Source organism: Pantherophis guttatus, chromosome 1 (assembly GCF_059756535.1).
Source record: "Pantherophis guttatus breed Tessera chromosome 1, ASM5975653v1, whole genome shotgun sequence".
Classification (NCBI taxonomy): Eukaryota; Metazoa; Chordata; class Lepidosauria; order Squamata; family Colubridae; genus Pantherophis; species Pantherophis guttatus.
This window is the reverse complement of record NC_142063.1, coordinates 329,613,895-329,627,776: the sequence shown is the minus strand read 5'-3', so window position 1 is coordinate 329,627,776 and position 13,882 is coordinate 329,613,895. Positions and strand designations below refer to the sequence as shown.

Here is a 13,882-nt window from a genome sequence, read left to right as displayed (position 1 = left end):
AGCAACCCCATGTCATAAAATGGGGCAAAACTCACCTAACAAATTTCACACTTAACAATAGAAATTTTGGGCTCAGTTGTGGTTGTAAGTCAAGGACTACCTGTATAAGGGGCGGTGCTCATCTCCGTTTCAAGGTCATTGAGTCAGCACTGTCCAAAGACATTTACATGGGGATGTAGCCAGCATGATATCACAGAGTGCTGTTACCTTCCTATTGAAGTGGTACTTATTTTTCTACTTGGATTTGTTTCAAGCTGCTAGGTTGGCAGGAGCTGGGGCTAGGATGGGAGCTCACCCTGTCACATGGAGCTTGGGTCTCAAACCTTTCCAGATGACAAGCTGAGCATCTTAATCACTGAGCTACCATGCCACCTCAACCATCAGAGGAAGCAGCCCAAGTTTTAAAAAAGAGACTCATTATTACATTAGAGCAACAAGTTGATTTAATTGAGTGACATGAATGACATAATAGCAACACTAAAATAGGACAAAATATTTGAAAGACTGAACTAGAATTTTTTTTGCTTTTCTTTTGCTTTCCACACTACTCTGTGACTAATTTATGTTAACCATAAATTTAAATGCATTTTTAATCTTAATATTTTATTAATATGCATATAAAAGTTATGTTTAAAAATTTTCATTGACCTGGAACCAATTACCCTATTTTCCATAGAAATATCACTTTTGAGTAGTGCAAATTCGAATATTGTAACCATTTTGTGGTATTCATGAATGGTACTAATTGAGATCTACCTATATGTTTGTATATGTATCTATATTCTGTTGTCTGTATAAACCCTACAGTGCTCTCTGACCTTGTTTCTAGCTAAAAGGAAGGAAGAACAAGATAAGAGAGCTGATGAACACAGATTAAACCATCAACAGGCAAAATTTAGAGCTGATAAGCAGAAACAAAGTAAAGAAAATATTTATCTGTCAGGACTGCATGTTGGTGCTGATAAATATGACATTTCTTTGAGAAAGGAACTGAAATATCAAATGAGAAGAAAATATGAAAGACCTGAACAAAGTATTGACATGTATGGTGAGAACAAACCAGAGGTGATATTTAGCCAGTTCAGACCGCCAGTTTGGGGGAACTGGTAGCGGAAATTGCGGGTGGGGCCCACCTATCCCGGCTCTATGCTGTCCTATTTAGGAACATTTTTGAGGCTGGGCACATGTGCAAAAGGTGTGCGCGTGAGCAAAGCACCTGCACGGAAGGTCGGGCGCGTGCACGGAAGGCAGGTGCGCATGCAAATCGGTAGTAACAAAATATGAAACCCACCGCTGGAACCAACACAGATATCATGACCCATAGACATTCAGAGATGGAAACTGGAAAGCTGAGATTTATCTACTAAGAGCTCGTTTAAAATCTCCCAAATGTGGAGTTCTTGGTACTTTTTGAACTTGGTTGTTTTCTTGCAAGCATTTCATTACCTAAATAGATAACATGTTCAGTGCTAGAAGGGAGTGGGGTTTGCTTTCTGTTTATATACATCGGCTTGCTCTGTCAGTGTTGGTGGGAGAGTTGCTTTCTTCTTGGTACTTCTTGGTTAAGAGCCGAGGTGGCACAGTGGTTAGAGTGCGGTACTGCAGGCTACTTCAGCTGACTGCTAGCTGCAATTCGGCAGTACAAATCTCACCAGGCTCAAGGTTGACTCAGCCTTCCATCCTTCCGAGGTGGGTAAAATGGGGACCCAGATTGTTGGGGGCAATAGACTGACTCTGTAAACCGCTTAGAGAGGGCTGTAAAAGCACTGTGAAGCGGTATATAAGCCTAAATGCTATTGCTATTGCTACTTCCTTGATTAAGCTGTTGTTTACTGTTTGGTTGTTGTCTGATACTAATCCTGGTGTTAATCCCTGCTTATCCTGGTGTTGATTGCAGCCAGTTGATTGGGACAGAGAGCAAACCCCAGTCCCTTGAAGCACTGAAGATGTTATCTAATTGGGTAAGGAAATATCTGCAAGAAAACAACCAAGCTCAGAGAGCACCAAGAACTTCATGTACAGAGTATATAGCTGTAGAGTATGTTCTAATAAAATAGTTGAAACTAGCATAACCTATTTGTGTTAGTGTGTCTTCAATACATCCTTGCTCTAATAGTACATATAAGATGATACGTATCTTGTAATTGATAATGGGGAGAAAAAAGGAGTCTGCCATTGCTACTGTTCTTTTTGACAAGCTGCAAGTTGGAAGAAGTAATTGGGAAAATAAATGGGGTAAGCACAGAACTGAGAAAAGGAAGGTGGCATTAACTAGACTAGCAATTCTAAATTTGGTCCATTTAGCCAAAAATGAATGGCAGCTTCAGGATTTTAGGCAAGAGGTTTTTTCCAGCCATATCTGGAGAAATCGCAGATTGGATCGGCTTGCATGAAAAGTATGCAGTCTTAAAAACAGAATGTCTATTTGAGGAACAATGAAAACAAATGGTATTTATTATAAAGGCTGGATGGAATGAATGCCTTCAGGTTTGAAGGACTAATCTAACTAACCCCATTTGCACCCGTCCAGAACAGCCTCTTCATTCAGTTCCCTTCCAGTTTTCAGCTGACCAAATTTCCTCCTGCACAGAAAACGGATTCTCCCCTCTCTTGCTTCAGTTTATCTTAACATAATGCACTTCCCTTTCCCTTCAAAATAGTGACAGACAGGAACTATCACACTATTTATGTCTTTATGGTTATTTTAATGTTTTTGCTGCTCGGAGACGCTGAGAAACAGCATACTGTAGAGATCTGTGGCCACTGGCCATCATCATCATCATCATCATCATCATCATCATCATCATCATCATCCATCAATTATGAACTGTATTCTTCCTTGTATCCTTCCTTCCTGCCAACAAAAGTGTGTATAGTCAAGGCTATGGTTTTCCCAGTTGCAATGTATGGCTGTTGGACCATAAGAAAGGCTGAGCACCAAAGAATTGAGGCCTTTGAACTATGGTGCTGGAGAAAACTCCTGCGAGTCCCTTTGACTGCAAGGCGATCAAACCGGTCAGTCCTAGAGGAGATCAACCCTGACAGCTCTTTAGAAGGCCAGGTCCTGAAGATGAAACTCAAATACTTTGGCCACCTAATCAGAAAGAAGGACTCCCTGGAGAAGAGCCTAATGCTGGGAAAGACTGAGAGTAAAAGAAGAAAGGGACGACAGAGAACGAGGTGGCTGGATGGAGTCACTGAAGCAGTAGGCGTGAGCTTAAATGGACTCCAGAGGATTTTAGAGGACAGGAAGGCCTGGAGGAACATTGTCCATGGGGTCGCGATGGGTCGGACACGACTTCGCAACTAACAACAACAATTCTTTCTTGTAAACATTTCTGCCTATCCTGTCAGGCTTGTTCATTCAGATTTTTTTCATCTTTTCTTGACCACCCAATTTGTCTTCTTTGAATGACGTCTGTGCTTGAGCCAACGGTATGAACTTTGGAATAAGAGGCCGTGATAAATGAACTGAAGGTTTTTGGTCTGCAAGTAGAGGAATGATATATTTAATAGCAAAAAATAGCAAATTTTTGGTAAGCAGAAGTCACAGACCACCAGTGCTCACTATGATAACTTCAATCCTGTTAGCTTTTTGTAAAGCTCTGAAGACCTGGCTGTTCTCCCAGGCATTTGGGTCAGGCAGTTAGATAAGCTCTATTAATATGATTTTTATTTTTGGAGGTTATTGTTTAACCAGAATATTGTGAGTTTATATTGTGATGGTGGTTTTAATCTTGGTTTGCTTCCCAGAGTCACTGTTGTAAGATGGGTCACTTTACAAATGGTTTTTAAAAGATAAATATAATTCTAATAAGGAGACTAGCTCCTTTTTTTAAAATAGAAAGCGCAGTCAAAGAAGCTAAGAAAATTGAAAGAAAGGGGGAAAAAGGAGGAGCAATTAAGAGCAGAGAAAGGAAACTGATAAAAGGACAGCTCAAAAGAGGCGAAAGAAAGGGAAAAGAGCTAACCAGTTTTATCTAAAAAATAAATTAACACTGGTAGCTCTTGTAACTTACTACCCTGGAATAGAATATTCAGGAGCAGTTTTACTGAGGAAGTGTCTAGAATTAGAGCATGTCTAGAATTACTTCATTATATTTATATTTGCATTGTATTAATTGTATTACTAAGTTTTACTTATTGAACACTGTAATTGAGGAGTCCTTGGTGCTCTTTGAGTTTGGTTATTTTCTTGCAGATGTTTCATTACCCAAACTATATAACAGACTGATGACACTACTTAGTTTGGGTAATGAAATGATTGCAAAACAACTAAGATCAGAGACCACCAAGGACCCATCGTTTCAACCCTGAGCTACAAATATTCTCCTTTACTGTATTTAATCGTTCATCATCAACTAGCCCTCTATGTAAATAAGAGTCAAAATGTAATCCTTGCCAGTTATAAAAAGACCAGTGTTATTTTTCTACTGATGTTGTAGGGAGGTTTTAAATTGTATTTTACTGTCCCAAAACATTTGACTACTGTACTGTAACTAATTTCCAATTAATTAAATTCCAAGCTCCTTTTCACACATGCTGTTGGCAAGTCAGATATTCCCCATCCTATATGTCTGCTCTTTGGATATATTTTTCCTAAATGAAAAGCTTGATGTTTGTCTCTAGTGAATTTCATCATTATTTTCAGTCCTCTGAATGATGTTTTTTTTTACAGTAACGGCTATTCTATCAAGTTTGTCTTATACAGGAATCAGTAAGCGTTTTCTCTATTTTCAAGTCTTTCATGAATCTGTTGGTATGCTTTTTGGTAACTCATTCTAACTTGATGAGGAATCAACTCCCAACACTTGCTACTAATATTATTATAATAATTAATAATAGCTGTTACTGTATAATTTTTGAGTCTGTTGGAGATCTGCTAAATAGATACATTATGTACATTTTGTTCATGTTTTAACACTTAACCACTGTTACTATTTTAATATTCATACACGAGTTTGGAGCGATTCCTTCACAGTCCTTTTGTGTGTTAATTTTCCTAAATAATTTGTGTCATCAGGTAACGTTTTCACACCCAGATTTCTCTTCCTAAAGAATTACTCTGTAATGTATAACTCTGGCGAGCTTACTCAAGCTCTACTGGTAAGCATTAATGTTTATGCAACCTATATTTCAGGGGTGAAATCCAGCAGGTTCTGACAGGTTCTGGAGAACCGGTAGTGGAAATTTTGAGTAGTTCAGAGAACCAGCAAATACCACCTCTGGATGACCCCAGAGTAGGTTGGGAATGGAGATTTTGCAATATCCTTCCCCTGGAGTGGAGTGGGAATGGAGATTTTGCAGTATCCTTCCCCTGCCACGCCCACCAAGCCATGCCCACCAAGCCACATCACGCCCACCAAGCCATGCCCACAGAACCGGTAGTAAAAAATTTTGGATTTCACTACTGCTATATTTGTATATGTATTCAACATTAATTGCATTTTCCCCATGTTCAATGTCCATCTTGTTAGCATCCTCAAAATGCTGATTAACACTTCAACAAATCCTTGTTGTGGGATTTACTTGAACAGTTTTATTATTATGGTTTGAAAAAATTGATTATCAATGGATTCAGAACTTTAGCCCCATTCTAAACTGTGTTAATTGATTTTAACAGAAATACCATTGACTTCAGCAGCTGTTTAGGTGGAAACAGCACTAGAAAAGGCTATTTAGGCCATCATATCCAGCCTCTTTCTCAGTGTCAAAATCCAAGTTAAAACATCCCATTTAGTGGGTTGAACAAACTCAATTAAGGCAAGCTACTACCTCTCTGGCAACTGGATTCACTGTGAAGTTGCTCTTATGAAGTTGGGGTTTCCCCCCTTAAAATTCAAATGAAATCTGCCTTTGTTTAGCATGGTTCATCTTCCGTTCTGAAGACACAGGACAGGGCTGAACTCTCTCTCTATGGTCACCTTTTGGCTCTTTGAAGATTGTTATTATATCCTCCATATAAACACCAGTGGTGGGTTTCAAAAATTTTTACTACCAGTTCTGTGGGCGTGACTTGCTTGGTGGGCGTAGCTTGGTGGTCATGTGACTGGATGGGCACGGCCAACTTGACATCACCCACAGCCATGGCCACTCAGTCGCATGACCACCCCACCTAGCCACGCCCACAGAAAAAGGTAGCAATTTTTTTTTGAATTTCTACCTATCTATTTATTTTCTGCCAAGGCCTGGCCTAATCTATCAAAGGCCTCCTCCTGCATGCTGCCCTGCCCTCCCTTCACTAGTTGCTGAACAGCGCGATCGTCAGAGGCTTTTTTTTTTAACTTTTAAAAGCAATGCTCCAGTAGTTTTCGGCAGCTTGGGAAGCTTTTTCTTTTTCAATGTGACTGTGAAAAGCCTCCCAGCCGCCACCTCTTTGCCAGCCGCTTCCCAGCAGTCGTGTGGGCGGGGCAAGCGAGCAGCAACTGGGCTACCTGTTTGGGGACATGGCCAGCCAGCGGTTGCTACCAGTTCGGCGACCGAGGCCAAAGTACCACTACCGGTTCGCCCGAACTGGTGCAAACTGGTAGAAACCCACCACTGATAAACACCCATCTTCTCTTTCCAGGGCTAAACATATCCAGCTCCTTTAATGTCTCTTTTTAAAACTTAGTTACTGAACCCCCGATAACTCTCGCTGAGTTTTTTTTTGAACTTCTTTTCTGAATCCTTCTGGAAACACAGCACTTCAGGTGGGAATATTGCACCACAAAATGGACTGGAATTATAAATTTCTGTATCATTTATTCATTGGATAAAGCTTTTATTATAAAGAGGGGAAAAAATTCTTCTAGCAGTTTTTTACACTGTTGATAGTTTAGTAAACCTTTTATTAGAGAGGAGCTGAATTTCTGAAAGCGAACATCATGGGTTTGTGCGAATGGGGGGGAGGGACTGAAAAGTAGGATAGAAAATGTTTTATTAAACTAGATTAATTACTCTGAAAAAATTACTGAAAAGCCAAAGATTTCGCCAACAGAACAAAAGAAACATGACACATTTAGAAAGTGAAGAATATGTTTTCTTTCTGTTTCTTAAAACTTTCTTGTAACCACATGTATCTATAAAGGTGATCTTTTCTCCAAAGCTTCATATTAAAACTTCTTGATTACAAGTATATATTAAATACATTAACAACATTTCATGCAAGATTTTTTTTTCTGTACAGCTCAACCAGCTCAGTAGTATATTCAAATCTATACATTCCCAAAGACTTAGCAAAGTTCCCTACCTTGGAAATATTTTATTTTATACAATGCTGGTGATTAGGAAGAAAGGTGGTGTGTGATTTCTAAAGGATTATCATCTTAAATAATATCTGTGAATTAGCTGAAAATGTGGGTTCTCTTTCTTTTCAATGGATAGCAATTTCAGGATTTTGTCAAACTTTTAGCTAAAATGTTTTTGGGAAAAAAAACCTTGAATTGTGAAAACAGGGGTCATTTAATCTTGCAAAGATCACATGGACAGTGGCATTCCAGAAGAATGGAAGAAAAATCTGTTCAATTTACAACATAATACGTATATACTTTCCCCACCCATAAAACTATAATGTCAAAAATGTCAATATTTGCACATTCCCCAAAGTTTTGATGCAGTCCAGCAATTTAAGAAAATATGTGCAAAAACATGCATATTGGGAGAAAGTGTACAAAAATGTTCTTATGGAATTTTAATTAAAAATATTCATCAGGATGAAATGGGAGGAAATAAACATGATACTACAGCAAGAAAAAGAAACCAAATGAAATCAGAAGCGACAAGTTTATCCATCCCTATTCAGCCTATGTACAAAGAGACATTATTTCCCAGAATATAGGCGTATGGTAACATAACAAATATATCACATTTTGTCCACATTGGATACAGGTTTAAGTATCATATTTTGGGATTGCATCAGGGACTGTAGGTTTTCTTGTTTTTAGAGAAGATGTTGAGAACTTGAGATACAAAGAGAATTGCAGGAAAGATTCTCCAGTTTTGATTTGAACAGAAATGGGCCCTTTGGGAACAGAAGTCATCCCTGCTCCAGACAAGGTGGTTTAAAACAGCTGGAAGATAAACAAGATTACCAAAAGAAAGATATCAGGAACAGAAATAGAAGCTTATTCAACAGGTGGCATCGCCTTTTGAAGCAGAGCTTCTGTGTCTTGAACAAAACATGCCTGTGCTTTTAATTTCCTGTTGCATGACCGATGTAAATCTCATGAAATATAATTCTTATTAACAAAGAGGTAGAGAGATTAGGAAACTTCATCTACCAAAATATTTTATTACTAAATGCCCTCACACTTATGCATAATTCACAGTTCTTCTGCCTTTTGCTCCAGGGGCCTCTGAAAAAGAGCGGAGAATCAAAAAAGAAAAGAAAAGAAAAGAAAAGTAAGATGGCGGTTAAACAATCATGTTCAATCCTCCCTATATCTGTAGACACACATAAAACAGAGGTAGGCAATCATAACCACCAACTTAATTTTTCTTTTTAATCACTCTGCACCCCAATAGACACACTTGTCTTGGTTAAAATAACTTCCTGGAGCTTTACTGCTGTTAGTAAGAAGACTGATTGGATAAGCAATTTAAGACTTTTCTAGGAAAAGTTTGAAATGTGTCTCCGTGGTTCGAGAGACCATTAAGAAGGGGGAAAAAAAGCAGCGCCAGGAGACAGAAACTTCATACACCATGTATATGCCATCTTCTTTTGCCCTTCAAAAGGAATGATGTAAAATTAATTATGAAGGACTTTTATGATAGAACTCCAAATACTTCAAGCCAAACCTTTGCCCACATACGAAACATGGAAGTGCCAGAGAAAGATCCCTGAGTTGGCGCGGCAAATGTCTAGATTCATATGATGCCTTTGCTGGCTTCACGGTTAACTGCCTCCTCCCCATTCAGTAACACAGACAGCACATATAAAGTGGAACAAAACTCATGTAAACTCAATGTCACTCCTTCAGAGAAATAAACAAGCAAGCAAACCAATCACACAAAGACAAATAATGCAGGGAACAGAAGCTCTGCTGCATGCAGATAATTTCTTCCTCTGCTGCTCTGTCATATTTTCCAGGTGTTTTTAGATCCAAAGTAAGAATAGATTGAAGTCGGCTTAAGTGCACAGTGCAAACATAGCTTTAAAGCTCAATATATTAAGTAGCCTTAGGAAGCATCTATTTCAATACGCTGAAACATATGACAGCCAATAGCCGTAAGTACTTGGAAGCAGAAAAACAAATAAGGAAAGAAGTTTGGGGCTTACACAAATATGTCCTGTCCCTTTGATGTTGCCAGCATTTTATTCCCAGCACCCATGACACATTCTTAAGCCATCCTTAGATAGAGCGGTGCTAAAGTTGCATTTTTTCCCCTACTTGGGGATATAAAATCCGTCAAGCTTTATCAACTCTCATTTTCCAGGAAAGCAGATGATTGCCAGTGATGGAAAAAAGAGGCAAGAGAGTCAGTCAGTATTCTGTTTGTTTTCTGCTGACTCGGATATGGTTGGGAAGCATTTCAACAGCAATGGGAAAAAGCCTTCAGAATCCTTTAAAGTTACCTGCCTTTAGAATTATGCTCATTTCAAAAAACAATTCTTGTGTGCAAAAAAAGAGGTGAACTCAACATACACTGGATAAAATATTTATGGAGATTCTCAGTCACCCAGGTCATAGTTGTCCAAAGGTGCTTTTTCAAGAGGCAACTGGACTTCCTTTGTTTTTCCTTGAGGATGTTTCGCTTCTCATTCAAGAAGCTGAAGAAGCTTTTTGGATGAGAAGCGAAACATCTTCAAGGAAAAACAAAGAAAGTCCAGTTGCCTCTTGAAAAAGCACCTTTGGGACATGGACGATTAGTGTATGAAGCTGGAGTAGTTCCCCTCAATCATGGAAGCTTGACTTCGGGACAATCATTATCTCTCAGCTCAGCCCAGCCCTTCAAAGGACTATTGTTGACAGAGTAAAATTGAGAAGCTCATCTAAGCTGTTTTGTAATGCTGGAGAAAAGGTGAGAGAGAAATCTAATAATTATCCTTCTCCTCTATAATCATTATCTGCTCTTAGGTACTGTTCTTAAAAAAAACACCACCTGTTGTCAGGTAGGACACCCACACTTCACGTTAATATTACTATGGGACTACCTTTTTTTTTCCTAGGGGGAAAAAAACCCTTGGCCATATTGCAAAAACAGCCTTCAAGAGGACCTTTCTGAAATCTCTTCTTCTTTCCAAAGGCTGGGATTCATCATTTATGATTCTCCACATACCTACATTTGCTGCTGTTGTGAGAATAACCTTCTAAAAGTGTGGAAGCTTTCCATGGAAATCCATGGTTAGAAATTAAAATTGGGTACCCATGCCATCAAAGCTCCCGTTACATCTGTAAGAGTTATGGATTACACAGATCCGAATTCTAGGTACCTGGTCTGAAAAACAGGCAGGTTTGATACAGTAAGTAATGAGAATGCAAACTCTTGCCCCAAATAAAGACATTTGCACTCTTTAAATCTTCAGGAACCATGAACTAAATTGTATAAATGTCTTTTAGGATATGGAGAAACAGAATTGCTCTGGTCTTTTACCATATCATTCATGAATTTTATCTGGACCCTTTTCAGTGCAAGACTCTTGGTTTTCTTCTTGAGAGATCTATTAAGAATAAATGTCTATGGGGATTCTCCAGTCATCCAGGTCATGGTTGTCCCAAAGGTGCTTTTTTCAAGAGGCAACTGGTTTTTCTTTGAAGATGTTTCACTTCTCATCCAGAGCTGAAGAAGTTTCTTGAATGAGAAGCAAAACATCTTCAAAAAAACTCCAGAAAGTCCAGTTGCCTCTTGAAAAAAGCACCTTTGGGATATTAAGAATAAACTATACAGAGGAAAGGTTGACGCTTAAATCATAGGGTCCCTTTGTTAGGAAGTAACTATTATGATTATTCTCATTTTATGGCATCCCCAATTATATCTTTGAAGGCCACTCTGGACAGTTCACACAGAAACTAATACTAGCCAAGATGTATCAATAGTTTACCCAAAGGTAGCTTCTCAGTTCAGTGGCAAAATAGTTCAGTTTTTTTGTAGGAGTGCACAGATTCAGCCTCCTATATCTCCAGTTACAAAGATTTCGGACAGCAAGTGAGAAAAACAATAGCTCACAAAATTGTGCTCTCAGTCAGATAGGCTAAATTATGGGTGTCCAACCTTTTGGCTTGCCTGAGCCACGACTGAATGAAGAGGAATTGTCTTGGGCTGCATACAAAACATGTAATATAGTTACTGTATACAAAATATTGCTAAAAATCACATAATAATGTTAAAGGTTTACAATCTTATCGGGCTGTATTACTATCTGTCCAGTGTTGCGTGTGGCCTATGGGCCGCGGATTGGACACACCTGCGCTACACGGATCAATGCGTTGACTTCTAATGAGACATCTTTCTATATATTTATGGTCTACAGTCAAACAAACGTGGATAGATATGTCTCCAGACAATACCTTATATACAAAGGGGTGGGGTGGGGGTGTTCTATGAATAAAGAATTGATATAAGTGAGAAATGGCAAAACTAAAATCTTTCTTTCAAAATACCAGCTTTCCACACTAATTCCACACTGAATTCAGCTTTCTGGTTTAGAAGAAGCTGGAGGTCCTCCTCCATACAACAAAACAATGAAAAAATGGTGGGAGAAAGAGTTTCCCACAAACACAAAACAAGGCAGAAGTAGATGGTTAAGGGTATATTGAACTTTTCTACTCTCTTTCTCATAAGCCTGCAAGCACAAGCGTTGCAGCCATCTTCTAATTCTAGAATTTAGGCATCTACGCAAAGCCAAGCATGGTTTCAGCAGCCAGTCTCCAGTAAGATATGATGAATATACAGTAGCCAATCAGGTGGTCAAACATATTTCTCAAAAAAATCCAATTGGCTACCTCAAGTCATGTGGTATTTTCTGTCTCTTATAAAACCTGACAGGACTGTGTCAAAGAGGGTCTTGTTGGTGAAGGATAGGGGGCTACTTCTGACAAGAACCATAGAATATCTCACAAACAATTGCTTGTTTCAAGAGAAAAATGCAGTTCTTAGGGTGCTGGAAAAAAAGAGAATTAAAAAAAAAAGAGGAATTAAATCTTCAGAAGCAGATCTCTAAAGGTTTGCCTCCATTAAAGAGCAAACTTTACCCTCCCTCCCCAGCCATAATTTAACTGTCCAGTATTTGCACAACTATATACAGGAAAAAAAAACCCAGCTACATAACAAAAGTAAAAATAAAAACAAAACAAAAATATCAGTTTTTCATTTCTTTTGACAATTCACCCGCATTAAGTCCGAGACTTCAAAAACATGCACATTCCTTGATGTCTTTTGGAAATGTTCAAGCATGCAATTTCTTCAGTCCCAGGTAAGAGTTTACGATTCATTTTGCGGAGAAACTGAGTTTCTTTTGTGGTCATTCCTTGGTCTCTTTGCCTGGGGATAGGGACATAGGAAACAACAATTTAAAAAAAATAAATTACATTTGTGCTGACCTTTCTTTAACTGGACACAATTTAATAAAAAAAAGAAAAGGTTTTCTTTGCAGAAAACATTTTTATCATCTGAAATAGATTCAAACATTGCATTCTACCATAACGTTTCATTTTGGATTAATGTATGCTGTGAACCTAGCTACTTTTGTTTACTCGGTCAATTATGGTTGAGCAAATCATGGCTTAATCGATAGATGAAAGAGTCACTACCTCAAGATAACTAACTTGATAAGGATGGAAAACATTAAAGGGCCAGAAACTTCTCTGCAGAACCCTCTGCTGCTGGAAAGTGCTCTAAATTCTCTCTTAATTTGATTCTACAAATGGGGCAAAAGTACAGGTAATCCTTGATTTACAACATTTTGTTTAGTGACCGTTCAAAGTTACAACGGCATTGAAAATAGTGACTTATGACCATTTTTCACACTTATTACAATTGCTCACACTTATCACCGTTGCAGCATCCCCATGGTCACGTGATTTACATTCAGATGCTTGACAACTGACTCATATTTATGACGGGTGCAGCATCCGAAAGTCATGTGATCCCGTCTTGCGACCTTCTGACAAGCAAAGTCAACGGAGAAACAATTTAACAATTGCAATGATTCACTTAATAACTGTGGCAAGAAAAGTTGTCAAATGCGGTAAAACCCACTTAACAAATTTCTCACTTAACAACATAAATTTTGAGCTCCGTTGTGGTCGTAAGGTGAGGACTACCTGTAATGCATTACCCTGTTTCCCCCAAAATAAGACATCCCCTGATAATAAGCCCAATCGGGCTTTTGAGCACATGGAAATAAGGCCAAGCGCTTATTTCAGGGTTCAAAAAAATATAAGACAGGGTCTTATTTTCGGGTACTAAAATGCAAAGACTAGGATTTTTGATGGCTGGATTGTTCTCTGTCTGGGGATCTTCTGTAAATCTGGGAGATTTACATAATTCTTCCACATGTACCACACACAGACACATTTCATACAGGTAGTCCTTGACTTAAAACAGTTCATTTAGTGACATTCGAAATTACAATGGCACTGAAAAAAGTGAGTTTTATGACCCTTGCAACATCCTCATGGTCATGTGATCAAAATTCAGCTGCTTGGCAACTGGTTCATATTTATGATGCTTGCAGTATCCTGGGGTCATATGATCCTCTCTTGCAACCTTCTGTTTATATTTATATACTGCCCTTCTCCCGAAGGACTCAGGGCGGTGAACAGCCAACAGATAAAACACAAGAAATACAAAATTTAAAAACAGTATTAAAATCCAATTAAATTAATTTGGCCCACAATTAAAAGCACCCCTGTATTAAGACCCATAATTAAACAATTTAAAAATTAAAACAATTTAAAAG

General features: G+C 38.5%; 1 protein-coding gene across 1 annotated transcript in view; it reads right to left on the bottom strand.

The window, feature by feature from the left end:
* Nucleotides 1-7,424: 7,424 nt before the first annotated feature.
* Nucleotides 7,425-13,882, bottom strand: part of ATP2A3 (ATPase sarcoplasmic/endoplasmic reticulum Ca2+ transporting 3) — a 148,828-nt gene continuing 142,370 nt past the window's right edge. Inside the window, exon 21 of the mRNA XM_034420907.3 lies at nucleotides 7,425-12,462. Within this exon, the coding sequence (XP_034276798.1) occupies nucleotides 12,443-12,462 (20 nt within the window). The 3' untranslated portion in view covers nucleotides 7,425-12,442. The remainder of the gene's footprint in view (nucleotides 12,463-13,882) is intronic.